At 37.0% G+C, this 24,260-nt stretch overlaps 1 protein-coding gene across 1 annotated transcript in view; it reads left to right on the top strand.

The window, feature by feature from the left end:
- CERKL (ceramide kinase like) overlaps positions 1-24,260 on the top strand; it is a 110,739-nt gene that overhangs the window by 31,102 nt on the left and 55,377 nt on the right. The window contains exon 2 of the mRNA XM_021703046.1: positions 11,656-11,898. Coding sequence (XP_021558721.1) covers positions 11,656-11,898 — 243 coding nt within the window. The remainder of the gene's footprint in view (positions 1-11,655; positions 11,899-24,260) is intronic.

Here is a 24,260-nt window from a genome sequence, read left to right as displayed (position 1 = left end):
TATATATATACCATATCTTCTTTATCCATTCATCTGTCAATGGACATCTGGTGTCTTTCCACAGTTTGGCTATTGTGGACATTGCTGCTATAAACATTGGGGTGCACATGCCCCTTCGAATCACTATGTATCCTTTGGATAAATACCTAGTAGTATAATTGCTGGGTCATAGGGTAGCTCTATTTTTAACTTTTTGAGGAACCTCCATACTGTTTTCCAGAGTGACTTTAACGTACACACAAAAGTGCCTGGAATATGGCAGGTGTTCAAATATGTTGAAATAATAAACTTTTGGGCTTAGCCTAAACTATTACAGTCTCGTCTTTGGCCCCTCCCCCCATTACCATTTTTGAACCATCATTTAGTTAGTATGAAAAAAAATATAACTTAAGTTCTTAAAAGGCTTTGAAAGACCTTTGTGCCTTCATACTCTGGTAGGTTAGGAATTTCTGATATGTGACTGAATCTCAACTGTGTACCAGGCCATGGGATCTCAGAGGGACTGGGAAATGAAGGATGTTTGTTAATGTGCTTTGATAGACGGTTAATGTTTGAAAAGACTGGAGTCAAGAAGACCTTCCATTTGCTGGAAAATGAAGGAGCAAAGGTTCAGAGGTTGAAGTGCATACAGTATGATTGAGATATTATCTGACTGATGGTAAAGATAGTCAATGACAAACTTTTATTGGAAGCCAAGCCTGTGTCTGAAGCATAGAGCTGGGTGCTAGGATACAGAGATTAGAGACGAGGAGGACAATTAAGATACTGTTGAAATGATTTTCTGAGAATAGAAAAAGAAAGACCAATTACCATACTTCTGAGGTTCAAGGGGTATCTGCACAAAGGCCATCCGGAGTGATGTATATAAACTGTATATCACATGAACTGATACACATACCTGAACTGATAATGCCCCTCAAATGACTAGAGTATGAGATTAAGATGAATCAAGGCCCTATTTTATTTTTATTTATTATATTAGTCACCATACATTGCATCATTAGTTTTTGATGTCAAGGCCCTATTTTATATTGGTGCCGTTTATAAATGTTTTTCCTAGGGAATTGAGACGGAAGTGGAGATATAAAATACAGACAGAGGCAAATATCTAAGTAGGTCATAAAGTTGAGGAATAAATAGTCCCAATGAAAGGAGCACATTAGTGCTCCTACGGAAGTGAAAATGACCAAACCCAATCACATTGCATGATAAGGTCTGCTTTAGAATGTGATCAATGACTATGAAATATAGAATATGAAATTTTGAAATGTGCTTTTATTTTGCTAGGTTTCAGATGTAATAGGGACTTGAAGCAGAGTCTAAAAATAATCTAGTATTTTAGATATTTGATTCAAGGTGATTAAAGATGAAATGTATGAATCATGCCATCTTTAGGCTACATTTTCTTAAGGTTAGACCTATGCTCACCATACTACAGACCATGGGTTCTTGAGCTTTTCAGTCTCAGGATCACTTTACAGTCTGAAATTATTGAAAACCACAAAGAGCTTTTGTTTATATAAATTATACTCATTGGTACTTATTAAGACTTAGACATTTAAAGTATTTATTAAATATAACAGTAATAAATCCATTGCATTTTAGCATAAAATATTTTATTAAGAATATTTTCTAAAATAAAAGCTACTTCATTATCTTAGATTTTTTCAAATGTCTTTAATAGAAAACTTAGTTGACTTTAATAAAATGCTTAATATAAGACAGCTGAGTTTTCAAGGTTGTGCTTACATTCAATCTGCTGTGAATATGTTGTTTTGGTTAAAGTTTATAAGGAAAATCCATTTTCACATAGATGTGTATTTGGAAGAAGGAAAGTATTTTAATGTTTTCAGATAATTGTGGCTATCCTTCTTTGAAACTACAACAGAACTTAAGTGCCAGTTTATTAAGGTTAGTGACAATCTTGAATCTGGAAACATTCTAATGAACCTTTGTAGTCTATTTGAAAATTTATTGATCTTTCTTGCACTTTGAATCTTTTACTCATGCATGATTTTATAACATCCTGCAGTGGTTATATGGAAAATTTGGTGTATGTACTAAGTTAAATAGAGCTGCCAGATGTTGACACATTATATTACCCAATATTTAAAAAATATCAGATATATTAATATGACCACCAGTCTCATGAGAAAATTCTTGTATAGGAGAGCTGTCAAGCTCATTGTCATAGATATAGGTTTTGTAAAATTTTCATTTTTGCTCTAAAGCTTGAATTTTGTCATTAGTACAACAAACATTTTTAGTTGTTTTTCTTGAGTGACTGGCTCACTTTGCTCATTTCCCAGAAAATGTTTGCCAAATACTTCTGAATACCATAGTCTGTCTGCCAGTCGATCTTTGAAGTAAAAATAGTCTTCCACAAAACCAGCTAGTTCAACTGCAACTCAAATTGTATAAGTGCTTTTCCTGGAGAGAATCCTCACTTTCATTTGTAGCAGAACTGCTTTATGCATATTTCCCATTTCATCTCACATAATATTAAAAAGAAATGTAGTCCAGGGTAGAGATTTTTATTTACTTTTATTTACTTATTGTTAATATTTCAGAGAGCGAGCGGTATGTGCCTGCATTCATGGGTAGAGGGAAAGGGAAAGACTCTCATGCAGATTCCCTGCTGAGCGCAGTTCTTCACGCTAGGCTCAAACTCATGACCCTGAGATCATGACCTGACCTGAAATCAGGAGTCGGAGCTTAACCCACTGAGCCACCCAGTTGCCCCCCAGGGTAGAGATTTTTTTAAAATTAGTGTTCCTATTTCATCAAGGGCAGTTAAGCAAAATGGACCTTTTTATTTTTAAACTGGGAGTTCAAGGTTTGGTGAAGAATGCAAGAATTACTGGTAAAAGATAGTGTCACTGCCTTGATTCATGCTGACCCCAGAGTTTCTGCCACTTTTGCACCTTCAGTGCAAATGCCAACGTGGTGAAAAAGGCAACTAGCGGGGTGCCTGGGTGGCTCAGTCGGTTAGGCGTCTGCCTTCGGCTCGGGTCCTGATCCCAGGGTCCGGGGATCGAGCCCCGCATCGGGCTCCCTGCTCGGCAGGGGGTCTGCTTCTCCCTCTCCCTGACGCTCCCCCCGCTTGTGCTCTCTCTCTCTCTGTCAAATAAATAAATCAATCTTAAAAAAAAGAAAAAGAAAAAGGCAACTAGCATGTTTAGTAGTAGTATAAAAATCATTTTGACCTTGTAGAACCTCTGAGACTCTACATTGAGAACTGCTGATAGGTGTTTTGGTTTAAGTGTTGAAATGATTGACCTAATTTGCCAGTTTCTCCTGATGATTTATTTGTATGTATAAAATAACAGTAAAAGTATAGACATACCTTTTTATAATGGTAGAGATTTAGGGGAAAACTGATTTCTACAAGCTCGCCAAGATATAAGTTACATATGAAGGTAAAGCTTTAGAACAGAAAATTGTCTATGATTGGAAGTTAACCTGAATTTTCAATTTTATGCTTTTTTAAAGTATCAGTTTTATGTGGTGTTCATGATTGATTAAACAGACCAAGTAATTTAAAATTGCTAACATCACTTTGTATCTTAGACATTAAATGTTGTTTTGAATAAGGAATTACGTGTTGTCTGTGTTTCAAATCTGCAAACCAAAGACATACTTTTATTTTTTTGACTGACGAGTTCATTTTGGACTTCTTAAAAGAAATACCTAAGTATCTCCAGGTGCTTAAATTCTTTTTTTTTTTTTTTTTTTTAAAGATTTTATTTATTTTTTTGACAGAGAGAGACATAGCGAGAACAGGAACACAAGCAGGGGGAGTGGGAGAGGGAGAAGCAGGCTTCCCGCCGAGCAGGGAGCCCGATGTGGGACTCGATCCCAGGACCCTGGGATCATGACCTGAGCCGAAGGCAGACGCTTAACGACTGAGCCACCCAGGCGCCCCTCCAGGTGCTTAAATTCTTAAAAGTATCTAAGCTGTTTACACTTGATAAAAATAAGTAGAAAAAACTGCCGACAGAAACTGAGCATTAATTTTTTATCTGGTGTGATAAAAATGTGAATTTTGGGTATTGGATTGGCAGTTTCTGTTTCTCCCTGTAAATGATAAGTTAAAAATTTCCTGTATAATTTTTTTTTTACTAGATAAGAATGCTATTTCTTGTCGCTCTTGATATGTGTACATATTTAGAAACTTTCTCGGCTAACAAATGTTATGTCATAATTCTTGAGGATAGTAATGCATTGTGAGGGTTTTTCAGTAAACTACAGGAGCAGCCCTATTTGTTTAAACCCTGGTTTAACCTGATTATTGACAATTAAATTGTGTTTTCTTCTTACAATTAAAGTGTATTCAAATTTATTGGTCCCCTGCTTCATAGATTTATCTCAGTATGTGGTGTATTCAAACAGAATTTTGTATTTTTAATTAGGGGATTAGATAAGTAATTCTGAAGAGCCAAAAAAAAAATTGTTAGACATCACATTGCTTAACCATCTAATATAGCATAAGCGTGTGTATACACTATGTTGTGGGAGCCATCTATCAGGCAGACCTGTTTTTCAGGCAGTATTTTAAAGAGTGGACATGTGCAGAAACTGTGAGCACAATTAGCGCCAAGCAGATAAATCCAGCTCTAATCCTGTTTACGGTCTGCATCAGACAGATGTGCCAAGATTGATTTAGACAAGCCCTAGGCTTACAGTAATATTTTTAAAAGTGCCATTCACTGTTCTATTTTTGTTAAACCTTTGTTAAATATTCTTAAGTGTTGCTGGTTTTACTCTTCTTGTTAACCACTGTAACCTACTCTGAGCAGGTCCTGCTTTGCTCTCATGGTGACGGGGTAACCTGCTAGGAGAGGTTATCTTTATTCCCTGTAATTAAATTGACTTTTCCCCCGAAGAAAATACAACAATAGGAAGTGGGTGCTGAATTAAATAAATAGCATGATATCCAATAGACATATACTTAAATCCCTTGCAAGAACAGATGGTCCCCAGTATCTCTGTAAGTAATGTGAGAGGACAGTTAATGTTCTGAAACAACTAGCTATAACCAATATGATACTAATGAACCAATAGATTTCAAATAATAAACCACATGCCACAAAGAAAAATTGTATGTCATCTGTAAGGTTTATGTTTTCATAACCTGAAAAAAAGTATACAGAGGATTTCCATATTTTTATCTACTGTTATCAGATATTATTTTATGGATGAAGTTTTATTCCACATTTTTCACCAATAAAGTGATCTCTTAACATTAAGGTAAAATTAAAGTTGCATTTAAAATACATGCCCCAAAGTTTTGTTCCTTTTTTTTTTTTTTTTTTTTTTTTTAAACTCCTCTTGTACATGCTGTCTGCCTGTGTTCGGTTGTACATGGAAATGTGGCTTTTGCATACAGTTGTGAAAACACTTGCTTTTATTTGTGGTGGAAATTGGTTGTATTATAACAGCGGTGGCTAGCATGCAGATCCAAGTAGCTCTCTTGTGGATGAAAATTTAAGCAGAGATACAGGACCAAAATTTTTTTAGCGTTTATAAATTTAAAAGCAGTATTTTTTCCGGTTGACAGGGAGAATAAAGTGAGTCTGAATTATTCTCAAGATATTACTACAAAAGGGTATAGAGAAGTGGTCGATTTTATAGACCCATAGCAATAGTCTTCTCTCTCAGAATGGTTTTTTCCCCTTTAATCTCGTTTCTCATAAATATTTGTGTATTCTAAGTGTGTCCCAAAGAGTAAGTGTTTTGGAGTGGGGATTGAGGAGACACAATGACCTTGGATTTTTCAGTTTATCCTATCAGATGATCTCCAGAACCTTCAGCCTTCACTGGGGGGTTAGCCTCAGGGTTTTCCACCTAGAAACCTGAGGAACCTTTAGCTTTCGCTCTCTTTCAAGTCTGGGAAACCAGTGTTCCGCTGTCCCACAGAGCCAGCTGGTCTACTGCTCTTATCTTAAGAACTTCAAAAACAAAGACCTAGAAAAGCACCACCTAATCTGATACCTGATTTGTCTGATTAAACAATAGTTAGGCAGTTCCAAGCCTTTAAATAAAAACAGTTTAAATTCAAGTTCACAGAATTCTAACAAGTTTTATTCCTGAGGACCATATTCAGAATGAAAAAACAGTTTTCTGTAAAAGCTGTAATACTATACACATCTTCAAGTGTTAGGAAACAGTTATATTCAAAATTAAATGAATCCCATTTTAGAAAACTGGGTGGATTTACTTTCGTAAATGATTAACACTGCAGAAATAACAGATCAGAAATTCTACGTAGGAAACTGGTACCTGAGAGATTGATAGAGCTGCTGAGAAAAAGGGTGAAGAACAATCGTCTATTGTTAGAAATTTGTTAAGTTTTATTCACAGATCAATTATCCTTCTTCTCCTTTCAAATAAAAGGTAAACGTTTGCTCTGAACCTGTAGGTCTTTCTTTTAGTTTCTTCTTGTCACTTCAGCAAAGAGACCATTCACTTAAAAACCCCAAATTTGAATCTGTGGGCAAATGCAGGAAAAGAGATGAGAAGCCTGAGCAAGGAAAGCAGGAACTAGGAATCAGAGTTACAGGGGTTCTGAGAATGTTCACTCTGTGAGCTCCTGGTTGCTACAGTCTCACTTCCCATTTCTCCGAAGGGCACTTCAGTCTCTGATCAAGTACTGCTCTGTTAAGGGACACATTCATTGTCTTGCCGGTAGAGACACAATGACAGTTTGCCTGGTGTTTTAGGTTTCACTAGATTTAAAAAATGGGTCCAGAGGGTCAGATGAGGTGTTTATATTGGCCCAGTGTTCTTAAGGAGTTTTGGTTAAGACCCCCCAAAGTGCTTGGATTGAAATCTTGGGTCTGCCCCTACCAGATGTATAACCATGGACAAGTTACTTAAGCTGTCTGTCCTGAATTTCTTTTAATTTAGGAAACCACATCCGCTTCATAGGGTTGCTGTGAGGATTAAACAAGATAATAGATGTAAAGGGCTTAGGGCGATGTCTGGCATAGAGCATGTGCTCAGTAAATATTAGCTATCCTTTTAAGGGAATGGAATTTTAAAAAAACAACTAACATGATTAGGAACTATTTAAGGATGAGCAAAAGAAACCATCCTCTTCAATTGATTACAGAAATATTCTCATTGTAGAAAAATTAGAAATTCATATATGCAAACTAAATCACAATCTGTTCCAAGTTTTTATATGCATATTCACATATATGTGCATATGAAAATATATACACGTACATGATGTATTCAATAAATATATACAAAACAGTAATGGAAATATGCTGTGCTATTTTAGACACCTTTCTAGTCCGATTTCTACATTTTAATGGCTGAATAGCATTTTATTATATGAATAGATTTTATAGAACCAATACTATTACTCATTTAGTTTGTTTCTCAGTTTCATGCAAATAATGCTTGGGGAAACATTCGTTTAGCTAAATTGTGCATATTATTTATTCCCTTAGGGTACATTCCTGAAAGTAAATTGCTGGACCAAAAATAGGTGTATTTTAAAGCATTTTTCCTTTTCTACATTTTAAAAAATAATAAATGTAATGCTGATTACAGAGAGGGAAGTTATGGAGGTTTATAGGAAAAAATTAATCTCTTATATCCACATACTTCTCTTTAATAGGTAACCAGTATTAAGTTTGTTGTATGTTCTCCACTTGAGTTTGTTTTTCCTTTTTAATGAAAGTGAGATTAAATCCCTCCGATTACTTTGTACCTTGCTTTTATTCTACTTCTTCATATCTCTTGCCATGAATGTCTCTAGAGTTCTGACTTGCTATTTATGAGCTGCAGAAAACTATGATTCAACCATTCTCCTATTGAAGAACAGGAACATTGCTTTAAATATTTCTGTTATTATAAACACTGCTGCAATTAACATTTTGAAATCTTTTGATACATATTCCCAACTTGTTCTCCAGCAGTTACCATTTTTGCATTCCCACCAGTGCTGGGATTAGTTCCTTTTACCCCTACCATCCCCGAGCATGTTTTTGATCTTGTGCCAGTCTAAAAGGCAAAAACTGGTATCTTGTTGTTTTAATTTGCATTTCTTTGATTACTAATTAGATTGAACTTTCTCATATGTCTATTGGTCAATTTGCGTTTCTTCTTTTGTGAAATGCCTGCTTGGGTCTTTTATGTACTTTGCCACTAAAGTGTTTTGTTTCTTGATTAAATAGATTATTTAACTGTCATGTGTTGCAGTTATTTCTGCCCAGTTGGCTTCTGCTTGTGACATCAATTTGTGGTTCTTTAGGTCTTTATAGGCGATGGAATAATTTTTTTCTTTCTTTATTGAAGTATAATTAACATATGGTATTTTATTAGTTTCAGGTAGGCATTGAATAATTTCTATGTGAAGTATCTCAGTCTCTGTATGTCTGCTTTACTGTCACTCTTAGGGCTTTACTAATTTATGGTTATATAAAGTTCTTTCTATTCTAGAAATACTGGTCTATATTATGAAATAGGGTTCTATTTCTTTTCCTTTTCAAAAGATCAACCCGTTCTAAATCGCCTTTTACTGAATATTTCCTATTGAGCTTAGATGCCACCATTATCCCATTAGTGACTTTTTAAATGTATACAAATTTCTTTGAACCATTCTTTTATCTATTCCTAGATGTTTTAATTATTGCAGCTTTACAAAATATTAATATCTGATCAGGCATATACTCCCCCCTCATTACTGTACTTTTAAAACATTTTCTTCATTAATATAATACATTTATTACAAGAAGATTTGCATATCATTTGATTAGGTTCCTTGCCCCTTACATCAAAGAAAATAACATTGAGATTTTGATTGGAATAGCATTATAAGTAGTTATTTAATACTGAGAATACTGGCATGGAAAAAATGTAATCTCAAAACTTAATAGGTCTCCATTTGTTCTGTTCTTTGTTTCTCAGTATGTTTGGGATTGCAGTTTTCCCCCACACAAGTCCAGGATCATTTTGCTGAATTTATTCCTAGGTATAATATGCTATTTGGCATGGGATCTCTTTATCCCCATTCTGCCTTCTTCCTGGGTATTGATATATTTGTAACCAGCTTCCTTCTGGGTATTCTTATTAGATCTAGTGATTTTAAATAGATTCTTGTGGATTTTGCAAGCATATTGTGATATCATCTGTAAAAAGTTATGATTCTAGTCTCCCTTCGGCCCCTTCCACCATTGTCTTTTCTTTTTCTTTCACATAGTATTAACTAGAATAATTGGGAATAGTAAGAGTGATAATAAGTATTCCTGTACTGTTTCCAGAAATTCTTCTGGTTTTTACTACTAAGTTGTATCTTGGATGTTGGTGTAGTATCTTTAAATTTTCAGTTTACAAGAGGCTTTAAATTAGAACAGTCATTGAATTGTTTACTGCCAAAGTAAAGCACACAACAGGGTAAACAATTCAGATTATAATATAGATCTTCCAGTGAAAAGAGGACTTTATTTCATCCTTTCCATTTTTTTCTTTCCCTCAGTGGTTCTTGGTTTCCTTTCATCCTTCCTTGGAGCTCTTATTGTATGTTATACTACATAAAAAAATTAAATTTGTGTGAGAGACAAGGTCATAATCAATATTACAAGATTAGCCTGGAAGGAGCACCTTTGACAAGCCTGCTTCCTTTCATCCTTGAAGGTAGTAGTAGAAGGATGTAAGATCTCCTTGTCCCTCCCAAGTGTTGCCCGGACCCTGGCCATATGTCCCTGGGTGACAGTGGAAGTGCGCCATACACAGACTTGAAGCCTGAGCTTTCTAAGGAAATGTCAGGCCCAACAAGTTGACTTGGGGTTCACCTTATCCCACCACCAGAACACTGAGAAAAGGGCTTGTTTCTTTTTCCATGGTCTGTGTGCTTTAGGAACAGTCGGGCATAGTTTGCAGAATGGTTGGGAGAGGCCCACTCTGAGAATGCAGGGAAGCAACTTCCTTAGACACCTGAAGTCCTTGCTCCAGTGGAGAAGAACGTGTCTGAGAAAGGACTAGGGGAGCTGAGGGAGGGCCTTGTGTGGCTGCTCTGCCCTGCGATTCTCTCTGCATCGGCTTCTACTGACTTCTTCTTCTCTTACCATGGGTCATTTTTTTCCTGCTTTCTTACATGCATTGTGATTTTTTTTTTTTTTTTAAGATGTATTTGAGAGAGGGCGCAAGTGCAAGTGGAGGGGGGCAGAGGGAGAGAATCAGCAAGCAGACTCCCTGCTGAGTGCAGACCTTGACATGGGGCTCCATCTCATGACCCAGGAGATCATAACCTGAGCTGAAATAGCTGGATGCTCAACCGACTGAGCCACCCAGGCACCCCATGCATGCATTGTGATTTTTTAAAAATTATTTATTTATTTGAGAGAGAGAAAGCACAAGCTGGGGGTGGGGGAGGGAGGGGCCGAGGGAGAGGGAGAAGCAGGCCTCCATGTAGGGCTCCATCCCAGGACTCCAAGAACATGACCTGTGCCAAAGGCAGATGCTTAACCAACTGAGCCACCCAGGCGCCCTGCTTTTTTGATTGAGTGATTTTTGATTGAAGGAAAGAGATTGTGAGTTTTGCTGTGTAAAGCATTGTTTTCTTTAGTCCTTAGGGTAGTTCTCTCTCCCTGGCCTCTCACATATGCCATATATACTCAGCTGAAGATTCAAGGGGGACCTCTGCAGAATTCACTTCCCTGCAGTTTTCTCCTCTCCAGTAATTGGCCTAGTGAACTCAGTCATTGTGGCTTTCCTGGACTCTTCCTTCCTGCTTCACCCACAGAGACAACCAGACTCCACCAGGGCTCCCTACTTACACGGTGGCCTGGAAACCCTCTGTAGGCAGTAGCCTGGGGCGCTCCTGGGGTACCTGTGTTTGCCCTCTCTCAGGGACCACTGGCCTGGGGTACCTCCATGTTTCATGTATCCTGCACACCATTTTAGTTATTTCAGGCAGAGAGTTAACCAGTCCCTGTGATTCTGTGTTGGCCAGGGTAGAAATTTTAGAAGTACTCTTGAAAAGTATAAAACACGCCGACTTTGAGAGTCCGTTGAAATGGTCTTTTACCACAAAACACGTTTTCTGACCTGTGGTTAAACATAGCCAGTAAAATTTCATGGCACTCTAAAATATAATCTGACTGTGGTAACATTCAGGTGGATCGATCTTTCTAGACTGGCAGGGATTCACAGTGTCATATAGGAATCTTACTCTGCTTCCTTTTTACACGTTTTACTTTACCTGGAATGTATGTATCCTTTTCCTTATACTTTGCCTTTCATAATTGTTATAAACTCACTTCTGTTAGGGAATTGTCTTCTTCCCATTATTTTTTCCTGTCCCAATGAGGGCCAAGGAGCATCTTGCATGATGCTAATTTACTATTATTGAAATGTTGCTTTGTTTAAGTTCTTGAAATTCTTCTGTTGAATATCTTCAGGTTTTGAATGTCCTGGGACATCAATGTGACAGGGACTCAATGCCATTTTCTCTTTTTTCATTCTTGGGAAAATAGACCCAGTTTTTCTTTTCTTCCCTCCCCAACTCACACAGGGATTGACACAAAACACAATCAGTAAAATTAAACATGATAAAGATCTTGTGGGTTTTCACTTTTTGTTATTGATACATAGAAGAAACGGACACAGTGATTTTGACTGGAAAACTTAATTTTTTTTCAGGTGACTCCAAGTATGATGTTCAGTGTAAAGAAGAATTTATTGAAGTCAAGGACATATTCTCTGTCAAACTGAAACGACGTTATTCTGCTAAGCAGCAGGGAAATGGTACTTTATTAGGTATCACACTCTTCATTTGTTTGAAAAAGGACCAAAATAAATTAAAAGATTCTACGCTTGATCTTATTAATTTAAGTGAAGACCACTGTGACGTATGGTTTAAACAATTCAAGAAAATTTTGGCAGGTAAGTACTCTTCATGGGAATTTTTACTGAGTCTAGTTTACTTGCTGTAGGTTATTAATCTGAACATGATACTGTATTTATGAGTACAACAATCCTTGATTATGTGAAAATAGTTTCTTTTTTTTCCTAGTTCGCTGAGTGTTTTTTCATGAAAATTGAATTTGGTATCTGCTTTTTCTACATAGGTGTGATGATCATATTTTTTTCCCCTTCATTCTGTTGATGTGGTGTATTACATTGATTTTGGTATGTTGAGCCATCCTTGCATTCCAGAAATAAATCCTACTTGATCATGGTATATAATCCTTTTAATATGTTACTGAACTTGGTTTGCTAATATTTTCTTGAGGGTTTTTATATCAATATTCATAAGCAATGTTGGTGTGTAGTTTTTCTGTTGTTGTTTTTTTTTTTCTTTTTTTTCCCTTGTATCTTTTATCTGTACCTTTTTTCCCTTGTATCAGGCTAAAGCTAGGCTCTTAGAATGAGTTGGGCAGTAATTCTTTTGAATGACCACTTCCATGAAGAAGCTTTGATAATCTGAAATAACACAGTTCTTAAGTAATTTAGTTCAGATGAATTGGTTTTGAAAGCATACTTATTTTTCTATTCCTGTCTCTTGAGCTTCTATTAGAATTATTTTCCTTCCACATATGTACTGATGGTAAGTGTGTATATGTACTGGGTGGCTTGAGGACAACAGTCTATAAGGGTTGATTTTTCTAAAGGTTAATATCCAGAGGACAGAGAATATATGTACTAAAAATATTATAATGAATTTAGTGTATCTGAAATTTCTAAATGACATTTATATTTTACATACTAAATAAAATGCATGAATACAAATATGCAATTTAGATTTCTAGAACATATCTAGTTAAAATATAATCAACTGAGTTTCAGGATTGATTTTTTTTTTTTTTCTCATACATTTGTAAATCTTGTTTCCTTTCAGCCCATTTCTTTCTGTTTGCCAGATGGATCAGAGTAGAGGCAGCTGGTGTAGTTGATGGTGCAGTTTGGTGTAAGGTGACACAGGGCAGAGGGGGGTGCCAGATGAAGAGCAGCCACGTGATGATATTAGAAAGTTGCAGGCCAGGCATCATTGATCAAGAAGACTGAGGGCCCAAGCTGGCCAAGGGCAACCAACTGATAAGGTTATGCCCATAGACAGGAGCTGAAGTGACATATTAAAACTAGGAGACCCTGTTACTAAGTAACCCATGCTTCCTTGTTAGCTCCCCTGGGACCTTCAAGGCGAGCTGATTCTTTTAAGAAGGCAGGAAACGACAGAGGCCATAGTAGAGTTCATGTCTCTGGAAACAGTGAATATATATATTTAACTAAAAGCATTCCACTTTAACAGTGGGTTTTTTATAGTGTTTTATTTTAAATTCATGTGAGAAGAGATTCTAAAAAGTTTAAGTGAAAATGAAAAAATTAGTAAGTTCAGTAGAATTAAATTTCTTTGGGCAGGAGGTACTCATGAGACTCATGGTCTATAAAATAAGAAAGCCATTTGATTAGGAGAGGCAAAGCTCTTCCTTTTACTGAGGGTCTGAGAAAATTTTCTCCCATGGGGCTTATGAAGGGCTGGCAGAGTGACTTAAGAGGCAACTTGCTGCATGTATCTCACCCATAAAACCAATAATAAGCCAGAGGACATCACAAGAAAGCTCAATTTAGTAAAAGCAATTTTATAGGAGTAGAGGGGCTTATTGAAACAAAACAGACCACATGTACACACACACACACACACACACACACACACACACAAAACATTGCCCAAATATTTTTCCAGCTTAATGAATGATGTTTTGGTTTGGTCTAGGATTAAAATCTAGGAAAATTACAGAGATGAATAAATTTATGTATCTTTTAGTATGTAATCTTCAGGGAATGTTACTTTTTGTAACTTTGATTTTGAGAAGAGTTGGAAAAAACCAAAAAAAATGATTTTGATAAGAGTTGGAGATTGTGAAATATATGAGGTCATATTCTCTGGCAAGTTTCCTGCAGGACAGTGATTTTTCTGATTCAAACAAAAAGACTGACAGTTGAAATCAACCAGTGCAAACAAACAAAACAGGGTTGAAATCCTCTAATAAAGGAACCCAACCAAGATGGTCTGAATGAATGACTTTGCCCCCAAGTGGCCTTAGCAGGTCTTGTAGGAGGAGCCAATTCCTCCTCATCTCCATGCCCTACAGAGACATTCCTGTGTCGATTTCATTATATACAAATGCGTGGTTACAACTCCAAATCTCTCTACCAAACTTTATATTATACCAACATTTCCTTTTTAAGGTTACAGTTTTAGAACATTTTTCTTGAGAGATATATATTTTTTATGCTTGCAAATCCATGTGTGTTCATTAAAGTGCCTATCAACTGATGGGGCGCCTGGGTGGCTCAGTCGTTGAGCGTCTGCCTTCGGCTCGGGTCATGATCCTAGAGTTCTGGGATCAAGCCCCGCGTTGGGCTCCCTGCTCCGTGGGAAGCCTGCTTCTGCCTCTCACACTCCCCTTGCTTGTGTTCCCTCTCTCGCTGTCTCTCTCTCTGTCAAACAAATAAATAAAATCTTAAAAAAAAAAAAATAAAGTGCCTATCAACTGAGAGACCAGCACATTGGCTCAAGCCTCATTCCAGAAGTGGATGGGGGGCCTGTGTCTTTCTTGAGGGAATGAGGGTGATTGTTCTTCCTGGTCCTCTCCGGCTCTGATTTGCAGAGTTGAGTCTATTTTGGATTATCCTCCCGTCTCACACTCACTGTCCCTATTCCCTGCTACACTGCATCAGGATTGGCAGATGGTGATTGCTGATTTCCAGTTTTTTAAAAATCCCTACCCAAGGAATTTGTGTTTGCACGAGACTTGACTTAAGTTTAAGCTGGGGGTAGAAGAGGGCAATACATAGAAATGTACATCATAAAAATATAAATGACTTATGTTTGAATGTTAGACATCACTATTTTAAGTTCCCAAACCTTGCTTTTAACTGGTTCTGTGGCAAAATCAGATTTAAAAGAATACATTTTTGTATGGATTTATTTTGAATGATGTCTTTAATCAGCAAGTGGAATTTTTTTCCTGCCAGTCTTCTACATCTCCCCCCCACCCCCTTTTTTTTTCTGTGAAGATAAATGTGAAGAAAAAATGAAAAGCCTCAGCTGGTTTTTCCTTTAGTCTAATTCATCTTACAATTAGAATTATAGTATATTTGGATATTAAGAATTATTTTCAAATATTCATACTTATATTTTGAACTGGAGCAATGAAACAGATGTGATGAAATTTTTTTTAAAGATTTTATTTATTTATTTGACAGAGGGAGACAAAGCAAGAGGGAGAACACAAGCGGGGGGAGTGGGAGAGGGAGAAGCAGGCTTCCCTCTGAGCAGGGAGCCCGATGAGGGGCTCGATCCCAGGACCCTGGGATCATGACCTGAGCAGAAGGCAGACGCTTAATGACTGAGCCACCCAGGCACCAAGATGTAATGAATTTTTGAGGAAAGAACAAATAGGCAACACTAGAAGGAAGAAAAAGGCAACTCCCAAATATCTGAAGTTTTAAGACCTAGACAAAAAGTGACCAGATTAAAGTTTATATTTACATTTATATTTATAAAGGAGTCTTAAAACTTTCAATTTTTATTTGAAAATAAGTCCTCTTACATTTCAGTTTTTTAAAACACAGTTAAGCACAGTATCTTTTTTAATTCTTAGTAATAGAAAAGTCACTGTAACTTTATTGACTAATAGGCAATATTAGGTTAATTCATCCAACACACATTTTGTATCAGGCCCTGTGTTAATTGCTGGGAATACAAAAATAAATGAGATATATGCCTGTGTAGAGCACTCTTGCTCTGGGAGACAGAGAGGAAAATATGAACAGACCAATAGGGGCATCACCATTGATCATTGATTCAGAAATTAAAATCTTAAAAAACGCAATTGAATAAGGCTAGTATATCGTCACTGATAAGCCTAACATATAGTTACTATGGTGAAAGTAATTTGTTTTTTTCTGCCTTTTTTATACCTGTGATACAAAGATAAACATGCACAACCTTTAAATATAGCATGTGTGTACACTGGCCATGTTAATTTTTATTCAATTAGGGTGTGACCCAGACTCTGCATATTTGGGTTCCCTGGAAATGGTGAATTACAAGGTTCTCTGGACCCAGAGCCAACCTTTTCTTTAGAAACTATAACCTATACTTTAAAGCATATTCATGGGCTTTTTTTTTTTTTTTTTTTTTGGAGGAAGGGAGAGAAAGAAGGGGCAGAGGGAGAGAGAATCTTAAGTAGGCTCCACGCCCAGCATGGAGTCTGATGCTGGGCTGAATCCCATGATTCTGAGATCATGACCTGAGCCAAAATCAAGAGTGAGCCACTTAACTGACTGAGCCACCCAGGTACCCCCATATTCATAGGCTTTCTGACAGGTACCCTACAAAAAAGAATAAAACAAAGTACCCCTCAGGTGATGTTCAGGGACACTCAGAACTGAACGAGTTTAGAGGAGTGAACTGGTTCATCTCCAGTGGAGGACTTAGCAGAAAGTTGAAGAAGTAAGGAAAAAGATTTAAAAAAAAAATTCTGAAGTCTCATGACCAAGTAACTTGGAGAATGTAGTGTCCTAAAGAGAACAATGAAATCAGAACACTGGTTGATTTGAAGGAAAGATGTTCTGTTCAAGACACATTTGGGATATATTACAATATCCTGTTGGAGATGTTTAGTAGGCTGGTGTTTTGAGAGGAATACATGAGGAGGAAAGAAGAGTTGATGTGATGGGCACGATGAAAGCTTGTAAGAAGTAGTAAGGAGTTATAAAAAAAAAAAAAGGCTAAATACAGAATCTTGGGTGATACTCATATATTAAAATAGAGAAGGGGAGCCTGGGTGACTCAGCTGGTTAAGCATCTGACTCTTGATTTTGGTTCAGGTCATGATCTCGGGGTCTTGAGTCGAGCCCCCAGTTGGGCTCTGGCTGTGTGTGGAGCCTGCTTAAGATTCTCTGTCTCCCTGTGCCACCCCCCCACCCCACCTCTGCCTGGCTCATGCGTGCTCTCTCTCTCTCTAAAAAAAAAAAAAAAAAAAAAAGGCAGAGAAGACAAAAGCCAGAACAACAAAACAGAAGTCATGGTCTAAAAAACAAAAACAAGGAGCACCTGGGTGGCTCAGCCAGTTAGCGGCTACCTTCGGCTCAGGTCATGGTCCCAGGGTCCTGGGATCGAGCCCCGCATCGGGCTCCCTGCTCAGCGGGAAGCCTGCTTCTCCCTCTCCCTCTGCCTGCTGCTCCCCCTGCTTGTGCTCTCTCTCTCTGTCAAATAAATAAATAAAATATTTAAAAAAAATAAAAAATAAATAAAAAAAAACCTCTAAAATAAGACCATTGAATTTTGTTGTTATATTTAGGTTTTGCTAATTTACTTGTAATATTTAATAGTTACCCAGAGACAAATAACAGAGGCATTTTTAGCACATATCTGGTTGGGGGTTACTTCTGATCTTATATTTTTCCATTCCATTTCTAAGTGCTAATTTCATGAAGTAGGCAAATATAAATAAGCCATATTTTTTTTAAGATTTTATTTATTTATCAGAGAGAGAGAGAGAGGGAGAGGCAGGCAGAGGGAGAAGCAGGCTCCTTGCTGAGCAAGGAGCCCGATGTGGGACTCGATCCCAGGACCCTGGGATCATGACCTGAGCCGAAGACAGACGCTTAACTGACTGAGCCACCCAGGTGTCCCAGTAAGCCATATTTAATTGAGTACATTTTGCCCTTGTAACGTAACAGCCTGCTCTCTATTTCAACAGCCTCCCTCAGTTTTCAGCTATGAAAAATAGAGAAAATGGAAAAATTACTTAAATGCTTGTTTTTTATTCCTAAGAAGAGTGATTTTCCCTAGTTTCCCCCAAATGTCAAATTTGTTTCCTATGGGATAATAATGTTGGTCTTCAAAGGATGCTCTCTTTGATAGCAATAGCCAGGGCTTCCTAAAACATAGATTTTGTTTAATATTCATGTTCTCTTGTGTAAGAAAATTATGGTGAATTTTTTTTTTTTTATTCCAAGCTATATCCATTATATTATCATGAATCAGGCAGAATTTTTCTTAAGAGGAGAACAGAATGATAGGAAGTTTTACTTGGATATGCTGCCAAATGATGTACTTATAAGGAAAAATAAACTGAAGATCAACATAATGATTATTTAAAAATAAGCGGTTATATATCAAATGTATGATAGCTTCAGACATTTCATTGTGCGCTATTTGAATTGGCAACACTTGTCTCCTTAGGGATAAGTTATTTTCTGCAAAGGCATTATGTCTGAAATATGGATAGTTTCTCTTGTGAAGCACTAAAAATGTAATTTAAGACTGTTTTATGACCAGTTGAGTAGGACATCAAGATTATGCCTGTCACTCTTGAATATGTTTTTACTATCCGTATATATTAAAATTATATAGATGCTGATTAAATATGTATCAATTTATTTGTATGTAAATATCAAAGTCCAGTCCCACTGGAAGTACTCTGTTCAACAAAAGTCATATGATGTCTGCTTCCTGTAGTGGTTTCAAACTGAGCTCTGGAGGGTTACCACCCTATTATCCAGGACTTGCCTCCTGGATGGGAGTCCACCTGCACCTATCACTCACCTTGGGCAAGTGTAGCTCCTAATTTATATGTTTTATATTTAGTGGGACTGAATAAGGCTTTGTTTGAAGAAAGCTTCCAAAACTAAAGCACTGGGAAATCTCTGATTCAGTCATCCTTGGGGATGATAACCTCATAGCATTTTTAACCTGTTGTGCATGTCTGTTTTGCTGACTGCTGGGCACACAGAGACCTGATGTCTTTGAGCTACCAGAATATACACTCACTATGGCAACCGTAGTTTTGGAACTCTCAGAGACTGTCCATGTAATTTTATTCTTTTCAGTAAAACTTACTTATTAAATATACACTTTAATGTATTTTTCCTTTCTATAATTTTATATATTGCTTACAAATCAGTTTGCAGATAGGGAAAATATATTTTATCGAATCAAAGACTGAAATTGGGTTAAAAAAGTTTACTTCAAAGTTTGGGAATTTTTTCTCTTTTTGAACTTTTTGCTTTCTAGCTGGACCTTCAGAGAAAACAGTGAAATTAACCTAGTTTCTATTAAATTCTTAATGATTAGTCATACTACTTAGCTCTTCAAAGGATATTAACATATTAAAAAAATCTTTTTGAACCAAACTCCAATTTCATCAGATTTCTAACTGAAAACATAAATGTATGGAAACATTGAGCTCATGCAAAATTTGCTTAATGTACAGTAAAAAATACTGTTTATCTTGAATCAGTTTGACATTTTTGAGCCATTGTTTCATTCCAGCGAATAGTAGTGTAAAAAAAAAAAATCACTGTGAACAAGAGTACCCAGGCATAACAAACTTGAGCAGTAGACCCCCCCCCCTCCAAGAACTTCACATGCTAGAATAAGCAGAGAATATGAAGTAGGTACATTAAAAAAGATTTAAAAAATATTAGGGGCATCTGGGTGGCTCAGTCAGTTAAGCATCCAACTTTTTTTTTTTTTTTTTTTTTTTAAGATTTTATTTATTTGACACAGAGAGAGAGCACAGACAGGGGAAGCAGCAGAGGGAGAGGGAGAAGCAGACTCCCCAGTGAGCAGGGAGCCCAACTCGGGGCTTGATCCCGGGACTCCAGGATCATGACCTGAGCTGAAGGCAGATGCTTAACCAACTGAGCCACCCAGGCGCCCCAGTGTCTGACTCTTGATTTTTGACTCAGGTCATGATCTCTCAGGGTTATGAGATTGGGCCCTGTGTTGGATCCACATCCGGTATGGAACCTGCTTAAGATTCTCTCTCTCCCTCTGCCCCTCCCCACCTCTTAAAATAAATAAATAAATAAATAAATAAATAAATAAAAAAAAACATAAAAGAATAGGGTACAATTGAAAAAGATAACATTTTTGCTATGGCATATATATATGAATTTCATTTTTAACAAAATTCATTCTCCTTAGGACTTGGCTCTTCCCTATTCTGAGAATTCAGAGGTTCTGATTAAACTGGTCTCAGTGGATCAAGCGTTAGTGTTCTTAAGGTCTTTGAGGTTTTAATGTGTTGTCAGGGCCAAAAACCACAGATGTCAAAGATCTGAACAAAAGTTTGGTTTAATGAACATATGTAAAACTCTGTACTCCACACTTACAAAGGTATCTTTGCAGGGACTAATTATAGGTATTTCTTATTCCTGCTGTGTTAAATATTCTTAAAGGTTAGCCAATACCTATTCCTGAGCCATAGAAGATTATCACTTATTTTCCAAGATTCTGACCTTGGGATTGGTTTACAAGAGCCTGGTAAAGACCGACAGAAACATACCAAGTTTCTCTTGCCCCCTGAAGTTTCTTTCTTACTAGCATCAGCTCTGATTCATAACCATTACTCCTTCAGCTGAAGCAAGTTAGAATTAGTTCTAAAGATGCTCATAATGTTGTTTGTACTTGGCATGAGTGACACAGGACCATCTTCCCAAGAGCTTCTTATTGGCCTCTGTAGCACTTTTATCCTAAGGGAGGAATATGTTTTTGCATGTAATTGACGATAATTATATCTTAAAACAACTAATTGGTATTTTATAGAAGAAAGTTAATCCCTGCTGCAATCATTGACAGAGTATCTTGAGAACAGGGCTAAGAGGTATATTCTCAAGTTATTTCTGATATATTTCAAATTCTTGTGCTAGATAAAAGTCCTTTTGCCTGTTCCTTTTGTGTAACTAAATTCCTTCTCTGGAGAAAACACTTAGGTACGCTTTGTCACAATTTACCATGTGATTATATTCAAAGGCTAAATAAGGATTTCTTTAAATATTTCCAGTAATATGTTACGTAAAGTTTTCATGCTGTTAAATAGATAAGTTAACATTTCTTCCTTTAGTAGATTATGGAGAAGTCATTTTAAAATTTTAAATCTTAATGATAATAACTGACATTTATTAAGCATTATGTGCCACTTTTGTAAGTAATTTTTATTAATTATCTCAAATCCTTATAGTAGCAAGAATTACAAATATGTTCTCATGTAAAAAGGGGAATATTATGAGTTTTGTTTTGAGGTTTGAGGAATTAAAATAATGCATGACAACAAATAGTGTAATTAAATTTTTAATATACTCATTAACTCTTAGTTTATACATGAGAAAACTAAGACTTAAAATAGTTTAAACTTTTGCTAATCTGAGGTTAAACAGCTGATATGTGGTGGAGGAGTGGGGAATAAATCCAGATCTGTCTGAATCCTTAACATGAACCCTTAACTGATGTGTTATCACCTCCCAGGTCAGTGGTATATTCTACACTTCTTTTTTTTTTTTTTTTTTTTTAAAGATTTTATTTATTTATTTGACAGAGACAGCGAGAGCAGGAACACAAGCAGGGGGAGTGGGAGAGGGAGAAGCAGGCCCCCCGCCGAGCTGGGAGCCTGATGTGGGACTTGATCCCAGGACCCTGGGATCATGACCTGAGCCGAAGGCAGTCACTTAACCAACTGAGCCACCCAGGCGCCCTATTCTACACTTGTTAAGTATATTTTATTTACTGTACAATTTAGACTCTGTCCTGGAAAAAAAAAAAAAAAAAGACTTTAAATCCTTTTCTTAGAAGGAAAGAGCTATATTGTTTTGTTTTGAAGAGTCTCACTATATAGTGTCCCCCCCCCCCCCCCCCCGCCCCGCATTATGGTTCAGAACTCTAGATTCTTACCCCCAATAGTTAGGGTGAGCAGTGACATTATAATGCATTTCTTAATCCTAAAAAAGAATTCCTCATCATGACTATCACCATTATTGAGGTTTCTCAGATGCCTTGAAATGCATTTGGCATGCCCTTATGAAAAAGATAGCAATTATTTTTTTATTAGTTAAAAGGAATTTTAAAACACATGTAAAAATAATGGTTTGTGACTGATTTCTAGACTTTATGTTTAGCAGAGTTTCCTAAGCAAATCACAAATGCTGTAAACCTACACGAGAGATTAAAAGTTGCATCAGTCTTTAGATGAGAGTATAATGGATTGTCATTTAACAACTTTTTCACTGGAAAGAAATGAAGTAAAGAAGTAATAAAGCAGCATCCTCACAGTATGCATAAGTAGGAAATACATAATATTTCATATTAAGTGACAAATTATTAAGCCCCCTGGCATTCATTAGACTATCATTAATGCTAATGGAATTGTGTGTTATTTATATAGATACTATGTGTAACTCCAGGAATTGTAATCTTGTATGAATATATTTGTTGCTGTTTGAGGCAGGTAGATGGATATTTGTGATGGCTACAGGCTGAAACATGGTGATAGGATTTTCAAATCAACCGTTTTTTTTGCCCTTATCATCATTAAAGAGAAAACACCTATTTTTTCCTTTGAAAAATTACCTTAAATGGAAACTTGTGAAATTTGAAAAAGTGTGTCTTCTGTTTCTACTAGTTATACACCTGTAGTTGCTTTTATAATGAAATGAGAAGAGGTGGGCACAAGTGAAGCCTATTTGTGTGCTTGTGTTCCTGGGCTCTCTGCAGCATCTAATGTCAGGCCAAGTTCTCTTGTACCACAGTCTTCCCACTTGCTGAGTAAGTGACAAAGATTACTTATCTATCATCTTCTGTTTGCCCAGTGAAGTCCCATTTGCAGCTGAAGTGGTGGACCCAGCGAAACCTCTGCAAAGCTAGCTTTGCCACACGGCAAAATCAGGCACTTGTCTCTTTCCAGTTTGGTAGCACTTCTCATACCTCTGAGAGAACAAGTGGTTGCTTCCATTCTAATTGTTGGCATATGTAGGTGATATCTTATTAGACTGTAAGCTCTACTGAGCACAGATTTTTTAAGCATGTGGAATTGGGATTCCCATATTGTAAGTACTCCGTAAATGTTTGTTATGTTACAAATGTTTGCCTAACTCAGTAAATGTTGGTGAAGTGAACTGAATATATTGCTTGTCTGGTGTGTGTTAGGCATTGTCCCAGATGGCTTTTAACATAAGGCAACTCATTTAATCTGGATAGTAACACGTTGATCATGGTCAAGATTTTTAACATCCCTGCAGATAGCTAAGAAAACAACTCTGAGGGATTAATTGACTTGCACTGGGTCACACAGTTATAAAGTGGTAGAATATGATTCAAACCCATGCTTTTCTTTCCTTTTTTCTTTTTTTAAATTTTATTTTATTATGTTATGTTAATCACCATACATTACATCATTAGTTTTTGATGTAGTGTTCCATGATTCATTGTTTGTGTATAACACCCAGTGCTCCATTCAGTATGTGCCCTCTTTAATACCCATCACCAGGCTAAACCCATCCCCCACCCCCCTCCCCTCTAGAACCCTCAGAACCCTCAGTTTGTTTCTCAGAGTCCATAGTCTCTCATGGTTCGTCTCCCCCACCAATTCCCCCCCTTCCTACTACCTTCTTCTTCTTTTTTTTTTTTTTTAACATGTAATGTATTATTTGTTTCAGAGGTACAGGTCTGTGATTCATCAGTCTTACACAATTCACAGCGCTCACCATAGCACATACCCTCCCCAATGTCTATTGACCCAGCCACCCCATCCCTCCTACCCCCCACCACTCCAGCAACCGTCAGTTTGTTTCCTGAGATTAAGAATTCCTCATGTCAGTGAGATCATATGATACATGTCTTTCTCTGATTGACTTATTTCGCTTAGCATAATACCCTCTAGTTCCATCCACATTGCAAATGGCAAGATTTCTTTTTTTTTTGATAGCTGCATAATATTCCAGTGTGTGTGTGTGTGTGTGTATACACCACATCTTCTTTATCCATTCATCTGTTGATGGACATCTTGGCTCTTTCCATAGTTTGGCTCTTGTGGACATTACTTCTATAAACATTGGGGTGCACGTACCCCTTCGGATCCCTACATTTGTATCTTTGGGGTAAATACCCAGTAGTGCAATGGCTGGGTTGTAGGGTAGCTCTATTTTCAACTCTTTGAGGAAATTCCATACTGTTTTCCAGAGTGGCTGCACCAGCTTGCATTCCCACCAACAGTGTAGGAGGGCTCCCCTTTCTCCACATCCTCGCCAACATCTGTTGTTTCCTGACTTGTTAATTTTAGCCATTCTGACTGGTGTGAGGTGGTATCTCATTGAGGTTTTGATTTGGATTTCCCTGATGCCGAGTGATGTTGAGCCCTTTTTCATGTGTCTGTTGGCTATTTGGATGTCTTCTTTGCAGAAATATCTGTTCATGTCTTCTGCCCGTTTCTTCTAACTCAGAAATCCATCGGTTT

The sequence above is a fragment of the Neomonachus schauinslandi genome, chromosome 3, assembly GCF_002201575.2.
Source record: "Neomonachus schauinslandi chromosome 3, ASM220157v2, whole genome shotgun sequence".
Lineage (NCBI taxonomy): Eukaryota > Metazoa > Chordata > Mammalia > Carnivora > Phocidae > Neomonachus > Neomonachus schauinslandi.
The sequence above is the reverse complement of the archived record's forward strand: the minus strand, read 5'-3'. Positions and strand labels throughout refer to the sequence as shown.